This window comes from Aegilops tauschii, chromosome 1 (genome assembly GCF_002575655.3).
Source record: "Aegilops tauschii subsp. strangulata cultivar AL8/78 chromosome 1, Aet v6.0, whole genome shotgun sequence".
Lineage (NCBI taxonomy): Eukaryota > Viridiplantae > Streptophyta > Magnoliopsida > Poales > Poaceae > Aegilops > Aegilops tauschii.
Genome location: NC_053035.3, coordinates 2,459,453 through 2,468,563, shown reverse-complemented (window position 1 = coordinate 2,468,563; position 9,111 = coordinate 2,459,453). Strand labels below are relative to the sequence as shown.

Sequence of the window (9,111 nt, the reverse complement as noted above, 5' to 3'; positions counted from 1 at the left end):
GCTGACGGGTCAGTCAAATTTCCTCTGCAGAGAACGTGTCTGCGCCAGCCACAACTCCATCCCATGACAAGCTTCTAGGTGGACTACTCTCGGCGTCATTCCAGGAATCCACCTGCGAGAGCCGATACAAGTCGTCCCTGTACCGGAAGCCATCGTCGCTCCCGCTCTCCCCGTACCTCGTGAAGAAGCTGCGGAGGTACGAGGCGTACCACAAAAAGTGCGGCCCTGGCACGCAGCGCTACCGGACGGCCGTCAAGCAGCTCCAGGCGGGGCGCAACGCCGACAGCTCCGAGTGCAAGTATGTGGTGTGGTTCCCCTTGAACGGTCTCGGCAACCGCATGCTCGCCATCGCCTCCACCTTCCTCTACGCGCTGCTCTCCGGCCGGGTCATGCTCGTCAATGTGCCGCAGGAGCAGGAGGGACTCTTTTGCGAGCCCTTCCCGGGCACCTCCTGGGTGCTCCCCGACGGGTTCCCGGAGGGGAATCCGATGAAGCTCTACGCTGGTGCGCCGGAGAGCTACGTCAACATGCTCAAGAATAATGTGATCCAATACGACACACCGGCGTCATCCCTTCCGGCACACGTGTACCTCCACCTCGAGCAGATCGGGCAGAGGCTGTCCGACAACATCTTCTGCGACGACGACCAGCGGCTTCTCGGCAAGTTCGGCTGGATGATACTCAAGTCCGACAGCTACTTCGCGATGGGGCTGTTCCTGACACCCATGTACGACAAGGAGCTGGCGAGGATGTTCCCGTACAAGGAGGCGGTGTTCCACCACCTCGGTCGGTACCTCTTGCACCCGACCAACAGGGTGTGGGGGATCGTGAGAAGGTACTACGAGGCATACCTCGCGGGGGTGGATGAGAAGATCGGGTTCCAGATCAGGATCTTCCCGGAGAGGCCGGTCAAGTTCGAGAACATGTACGACCAGCTCACCAGGTGCATCAAGGAGCAGCGGCTGCTGCCGGAGCTCGGAAAGGCGGAGCCGGCGGCGAACGCGTCTGGCGATGGGAAGGTGAAGGCCGTGCTGATCGTGTCCCTGTACTCGGGATACTACGACAAGATCCGGGGCATGTACTACGAGAACCCGACCAAGACAGGGGAGATCGTGGCGGTTTACCAGCCGAGCCACCAGGAGAAGCAGGAGTCCGCCTCCAACGAGCACAACCAGAAGGCACTGGCGGAGATCTACCTGCTCAGCTACTGCGACAAAATCGCCACGAGCACCTGGTCCACGTTCGGGTATGTTGCCTACGGCTTCGCCGGCGTAAAGCCGTGGATCCTGCTCCGGCCGGACTGGGACAAGGAGATGTCCGACGTCGTGTGCGTCCGGTCCACGTCCGTTGAGCCGTGCCTGCACTCGCCGCCCATCCTCGGGTGCCGGGCGAGGGAGGAGGTCGACGTGGCCCGTGTCAAGCCATACGTCCGGCACTGCGAGGACGTCCGGTCCGGTCTCAAGCTGTTCAATAGCTAAACATGGAGCTAGTATCGTGTTCTGTTTCGCTCCATGTTGCGAAAACGGCATAAGTACGGTTTTTCTAAAGTTGTCTTCTTTCCCAACTGGAATAATTAGGTGTTTGGGGTTGTCCTTCAATTCCTTTCGTACTGTATTCAAACTGGAAATTACTCCATCCGTGAGTAAATGAAATTTCGAAACTCAGATAAAGTCTGATTCATAGCGCTCGCCAAATCACCACGAGCGTCAGATCACATGCCTGCTCACAAAGAAAAAGAGTCATGTATGCATAGTTTTTACACGCCCGGCGATAAAAGAACATCAGTCCGGCAGTCCCAGCTTCCACGCTCCAGGTGACGTCAGTGTTGCGTAGGCCGCTTCCGTCTCGTTCCCTCCCTATCCTCATGCACCTCACTTCCTTTCTGCGATGATGAGCTCATGAAGGGTTATCAAACGGAAGGAGATCCAAAATGGTATAACATAAAGGACATCCTAGAGAAATATTTCGCTTGTAACACTAGAAAAACACACATTGCCTAGTAAGAATATGTAAGCCAAGTGCTGAAACTAGGGTTTTTGGCTTATGCGAACCCAAGCCGAGTATGCACCTGAGGGCACACAACGAACATGCATGACTCGGCGTGTATGTTGTCAACCCAGTGACCTCGGCTTAATACAAATACATGGCGTACACTCAGGTAAGCCGAACTTTCCCCGCCGAAACACTCGGTTTATATCTCAACTCAGGGCAAACCGTACCTGCCACGTGGCCCGCACGCCGCCCGCTGACGGCTCTGTGATGGCACTGTCGGTAAGCCGAGTACCCGGTATAATACACTCGGCTTACGGAGCACAAAATACAAATATTGCAAGAAATAAAATTGGTGAGTTGGACTTATAACTATTACTTGTTGCATTTCTTTTCATTTCCCCTATTTCTCACACATTCTATCTACGTTAGTTTTCATCGCGCTATCGATCTCATTTCATCATTGTTAGAAAAAACAAAGACACGTACTCGATCTACCGAGGACTAAAAGTAATCGCACGAAAACGACACAGAGATTTGTTAATGGGATTCACCGATTGGGATATATAACACCACTTGAAAGGTGATAGTTGGGAAGACTCGGAGAGCTGAAAGTCAACCAACAAGCCGGAATAGTGATATGTGTGTTGGCATCCTCGAATTTAACACACATATCCTTGTAGTTTGCGATGACATCCTAGAATTCCATATATACGTATACATTGTGTGGTAGAAGGTGCTAGCATCATTTTCGAGGTTATGGCTTCCACCGATGACGTAGCTTCCTCTAGGGTCAACTCCACACTCAAGGAGTCATGCGGCATTGAGGACCGCTTGGCGACCCTCCTTAAGGAGAACCCGCAGCTCATCCGTATTAAGTTTTTTGTCGATCTGCCGACGAAGGAAGCAACACCTAAGGAGGGTGTCAACCCTTTGCCACTGACTCCAGCGACCACCATTCCCGACGATGCTTGCTCCTCCACTGAGACGGAGATCCCCACCATCTCCGACTCCATGTTTACCGGCTTCACAGACTACCAGTCTGATTAGAGCTCCGTTTTAAGAGGAGCCTTGTTAGATAGTTTGATGCTGATGTCGTGAATGTAGTTGCTGATGTCTATTATGAGTATAACTTGAGTAGAACTTGTAATGTTGTATTTGGGTATATGAATCATTAATGCTTATGGTGGCTATGTTACTTGTGGTCTTCTAAACTTCTGTTGATTCTCCTGTTTTGCTTGTTCAAATCATATTCTTCTATTGGTAGATGAGGTGATTTTTCTCCACTGCGACCCGTCAGCAGGTGCTCTCAACATGCCGTCTTTCTCACGGTCCTCTCTGTGCCATCGCATCAACTTGGCCTACTCTTTGTTTCCAAACAGGCGTTTCAACCGTGGTATTATAGGAGCATACCACATCACCTTGGCAGGAACCCTCTTCCTGGGGTGCTCGCCGTCAACATCACTAGGGTCATCTCGTCTGATCTTATACCGCAATGCACTACATATCGGGCATGCGTTCAAATCCTCGTACGCACCGCGGTAGAGGATGCAGTCATTAGGGCATGCATGTATCTTCTGCACCTGCAATCCTGCAGGGCACACAACCTTCTTTGCTGCATACGTACTGTCGGGCAATTCGTTATCCTTTGGAAGCTTCTTCAATATTTTCAGTAGCTTCTCAAATCCTTTGTCAGGCACACCATTCTCCGCCTTCCACTGCAGCATTTCCTTTTGACTTTCTCAATTGGGGTACAAACCTTTTTTGTGATCCTCTAACATGCGATCGAACTTCAGCTTCTCCTTTTGACTTTCGCACTGTCTCCTTGCATCAACAATGACCCGGCGGAGATCATCATCGGGCACATCGCCTGGTTCCTCTTGATCTTCAGCAGCTTCCCCCATTGCAGCATCACCGTATTCTGGGGTCACATAGTTGTCATCGTCCTCTTCTTCTTCGCTGTCTTCCATCATAACCCCTATTTCTCCGTGCTTGGTCCAAACATTATAATGTGGCATGAAACCCTTATAAAGCAGGTGGGTGTGAAGGGTTTTCGAGTCAGGGTAAGACTTCACATTCCCACATATAGGGCATGGACAAAAGATAAAACAATTCTGCTTGTTTGCCTCAGCCACTTCGAGAAAATTATGCACGCCCTTAATGTACTCGGAGGTGTGTCTATCACCGTACATCCATTGTCGGTTCATCTGCGTGCATATTATATATAATTAAGTGTGTCAAACACCATTACAGAACATCATGAATTGATAAGTGACCAAATTCATAGAAGTTCATCATCACATTAAAACCAAAGTACATACATAGTTCTCATTGAACAACATATAGCTCTCCAGGGCATCTAATTAAACCATATATCCATACATTGAACTATGTAAAACATTTCAATGCAACAACAAATGCGATCATAATCGCAACCAAGGTAACAATTGACCCAACGACATAATGATACCAAGCCTCGGTATGAATTGCATATTTTCTAATCTTTCTAATCTTCAAGCGCATTGCATCCATCTTGATCTTGTGATCAACTACGACATCCGCAACATGCAACTCCAATATCATCTTCTCCACCTTAATTTTTATTATTTTTTCCTTCAAGTAATTGTTTTCTTCTTCAACTAAATATAACCTCTCGACAATAGGGTCGGTTGGAATTTCCGGTTCACATACCTCCTAGATAAATAAAATCTATGTCACGTTGGTCGGCATAATTGTCATAAACAATAAATGAACCAAATAGTTATAAAGGATAATATATACCACATCCAAATCATAGACAGAACGAGGGCCGACGGGGGCGGATACCAAAACCATCGCACTATATAATAAGAAGCAATAATAAAAGTAAGAAAATTATACAAGTATCTATCTAAGCATACAAGTAAGAATTTTTTCCTTTCAGAAAGAAGATAAGAACAAGAGGCACACCAAGGTGGTGCCGGTGACGAGATCAGCATGGGCGATCGACGGCGGTGAAGATGGGGACGGGACGTGACGGACCGCTAAACCTAGACAAATATTGAGGAAAATGGAGTTTGGAGGTCGAGCTTGGAGAGGAGAAAGCTTAAGTAGTGTGGCTCGGGCATTTCATCGAACACCTCATGTGCATAGGAGGTGAGCTAGAGCATCACAAAGCCCACCCCTTGCCGGCCAGAAAAACCAGAGCAGTGTGGAGTGACCTGCTCGCCGGCGAGAGGGTATATATAGGCAGATCATTGGTCCCGGTTGGTGGCTCGAACCGGGACCAAAGGACACCCTTTGGTCCCGGTTCAAGCCACCAACCAGGACCGATGGTGGTGGGCCAGGAGCGAGGCACATTGGTCCCGGTTCGAGCCAAGAACCGGGACCAAAGGTGCCAGATGAACCGGAACCAATGCCCCACGATGGCCCGGCCGGCCCCCTGGCCTCACGAACCGGGACCTATGCCCCCATGGGTCCCGGTTCTGGGCTGAACCAGGACTAATGGGCTGGCCTGGACTGAACCAAAGCCCTGTTTTCTACTAGTGGTTGTCAATCCCTTCATGGTTAATTGTAAGAGTGAGACCTCATAGAGATAGATAAACGGTAAAGTAAATATTTTTGGTATTTTTGGTTTATAGATCGGAAAGTAAAAGATTGCAAAATAGTAGATCGGAAACTTGTAAGATGTAAACGAGATTCAATATAATGGAAAAGAGACCCGGGGTAGGTTTCACTAGTGGCTTCCCTCAAGATAGCAAATGTTGTGTGAACAAATTACTGTCGAGCAATTGATAGAAGAGCGCAAAGTTATGACGATATCTAAGGCAATGATCATGAACATAGGCATCACATCCGTGTGAAGTAGACTGAAACGATTCTGCATCTACTACTATTACTCCACACATCGACCGACTTTTGCCTTCATCTAGAATATTAAGTTCATAAAGAACATATTAATGCATTAAGTAAGATGACATGATCTAGAGGAATTAACTCAAGCAATATGATGAGCACCCCTTCTTTTTATCCTCGATGGCAACAACACTAGTAGAAAATAGGGCTTAGGTCACAGGGCAGTTTTCACATTAGCCCCGGTTCAGTCACGAACCGGGACTAATCTGAGCATTGGTCCCGGTTCGTGAGCCCAGGGGGCCGGCCGGGGCCTCGTGGGCATTGGTCCCGGTTCGTATGGACCCTTTGGTCCCGGTTGGTGGTACAAACCGGAACCAATGGGCCACGCTCCTGGCCCACCACCCTTTAGTCCCGGTTCATACCACAAACCGGGACTAAAGGGCTGGTCCCAGTTGCGGCCAGTGTTTAGTCCCACCACGCCAACCGAAGGGCGCTCACACCAGTTTATAAGCCCGTCCCTCTATGCCTTGTTGAGCTTCTATGAAAGTGAAAATAGATGCCCTTATACAGGAAATTTGACTTAAATTCATAGTAAATTTCATAGAAATTTTGTATGAATTTAGGTTGAATTTTCTCTATAAGTGCATCTATGTTCATTTTTTATATTTATAAAATAAATAAACCTTAATAACATAAATAAAACTAAATAAACCTTAATAAAATAAAATAAAATAAACTATAGTAACTACAATAAATAAACCTTATTTAATTAAGTAAAAATAGCAGCAAGTAAAATAAATAAAAATAGCAGCAGTAAAATAAATAACAATAAAATAATTAAAGTAAAAGACATAAGTAATTAGAAATAAAATAAATAAGTTTTTTGTTGTAAGTAGAAAGAAAACCTTTTCAGAGTTCATTTGAAATGCTTTTCAATTTTAGGGTCTTATAGCTCAAAATAATTAGTAAATGCATGAAAAATAACAAATGAAGTCAGAAAGGATTGACAAATGATGATGTGGCTTTGAATGGTGCATTTTGAACACACAAAAAGTCAGGAGTTCAAATAAGTTTTAAAAAATAAAATCTCTTTGTAACAGACGAGTTTCTGGATGAAATCCTGATACTTTGAAGGAGATTGTCCGTTTTGTACACGAAGTGCATCCAGTTTTTGCCGTAACCCTCTCAACTTTCTTGCACATGCTATGTGGATGAAATGATGATATCATGCCAACTTTCAACCTTTTCAGAGTTCATTTGAAATGCTTTTCAATTTTAGGGTCTTATAGCTCAAAATAATTAGTAAATGCATGAGAAATAACAAATGAAGTCAGAAAGGATTGAAAAATGATGATGTGGCTTTGAATGGTGCATTTTGAACACACAAAAAGTCAGGAGTTCAAATAAGTTTTAAAAAATGAAATCCCTTTGTAACATACGAGTTCCGTCTGAAATCCTGATACTCTGAAAGAGATTGTCCGTTTTGTACACGAAGTGCATCCAGTTTTTGCCGTAACCCTCTCAACTTTCTTGCACATGCTATGTGGATGAAATGATGATATCATGCCAACTTTCAACCTTTTCAGAGTTCATTTGAAATGCTTTTCAATTTTAGGGTCTTATAGCTCAAAATAATTAGTAAATGCATGAAAAATAACAAATGAAGTCAGAAAGGATTGAAAAATGATGATGTGTCTTTGAATGGTGCATTTTGAACACACAAAAAGTCAGGAGTTCAAATAAGGTTTAAAAAATGAAATCCCTTTGTAACACACGAGTTTCCGGATGAAATCCTGATACTTTGAAAGAGATTGTCCGTTTTGTACACGAAGTGCATCCAGTTTTTGCCGTAACCCTCTCAACTTTCTTGCACATGCTATGTGGATGAAATGACGATATCATGCCAACTTTCAACCTTTTCAGAGTTCATTTGAAATGCTTTTCAATTTTAGGGTCTTATAGTTCAAAATAATTAGTAAATGCATGAAAAATAACAAATGAAGTCAAAAAGGATTGAAAAATGATGATGTGGCTTTGAATGGTGCATTTTGAACACACAAAAAGTCAGGAGTTCAAATTAGGTTTAAAAAATGAAATCCCTTTGTAACACACGAGTTTACGGATGAAATTTAAACTATTCAAATTTGGAAACTAATGGATTAACAGAAAGTTTATAATTATTATGAGCTAAAAGCAAAAAGAATAAAAAATAAAGCAAAAATCAAAAGAAAATAAATAATTCAAAAAACAAAAAAATACTGGAAAAAATAAAAAAATGTCGCCTAATGGGCCACACAGCCTGCATACGACTAGAAACCCATCTGCACATGGGCCAGGATGCAGGCCCGCAGGCCCAATAGGCCCAACATGGCAATGACAAAGGTAGGCATGTATAATGCCTGCATATTAGAGAGGAGCTCAGCACCTGAGCTGCAGCGCAGCTTATAAACAGGTGCTGAGCTCTCTCAGCTAGCGAGGTGGGACTAAACTTCCCACCGCACCGCGCCAGCACATTAGTCCCGCTTGGTGGCTCCAACCGGAACCAATGCTCCCCTTTGGTCCCGGTTGGTGCCACCAACCGGGACCAAAGCCCTCTGCTTCCCGCCCTTTGCGCTGGTGAAAAGAGGCCTTTAGTCCCGGTTGGTGGCACCAACCGGGACCAAAGGGTGGGTATTGGTTCCGGTTGGAGCCACCAACCGGGACCAAAGCCTTTGCTATATAAGTAGCACTTTGGAAATTTTCTGATTTCCATCGCCAGTGTCCCCCCGCCCGACGACGCCGCGAGCTCGATCTACGCCGCCAGGCTGCCCCATCGTCGTCGCCGTCGCCCGTGCCCCCGAGCCCACGCCATCGCCCGTCCCCGTCGTCCTCCGCCGCGCGCCCCCGAGCCGTCGCCCCGTATACGTCACCGTCGCCACCCTCCGCCCCCGGCCCGCCGCGGTCGCCGTTGCCCTCCGCCACCCTGTGAGCGCCGCCCTGATCCCCTCCTCCTCCTCCCTGTAATGGCCGCCGCCGCTGCCGCCGCGCCCCCTAGCTATAGTACTGTACGTAGTTTAATTTAGATTTGTAATTTAGTTGTATTAATTTGGATGTGTAGTTAGATGTGTAGTTAATTTAGTTGTTGTAATTTAGATGTATTAATTTAGATGTGTAGTTTAGATTTTTCATATTTAGAAGTCATTTATGTATGTTCATATTTAGAAGAAAAAGAAGGAGAGAAAAAAGGAAAATAAGAAGAGGAAGAAGGAGAAGAAGAAGAAGAATAAGAAGAAGAGGAGAGGAAGTAGA

The 9,111-nt window shown here is 46.0% G+C and overlaps 1 protein-coding gene across 1 annotated transcript; it reads left to right on the top strand.

Moving 5' to 3' along the window:
• Positions 1-233: 233 nt before the first annotated feature.
• On the top strand, positions 234-1,598 carry LOC141025976 (galactoside 2-alpha-L-fucosyltransferase-like). Its single transcript, XM_073501915.1, has one exon. It carries the CDS (start codon positions 339-341, stop codon positions 1,476-1,478), a length of 1,140 nt encoding a protein of 379 aa, XP_073358016.1. The 5' UTR covers positions 234-338; the 3' UTR covers positions 1,479-1,598.
• The last annotated feature ends 7,513 nt before the right edge of the window (positions 1,599-9,111 follow it).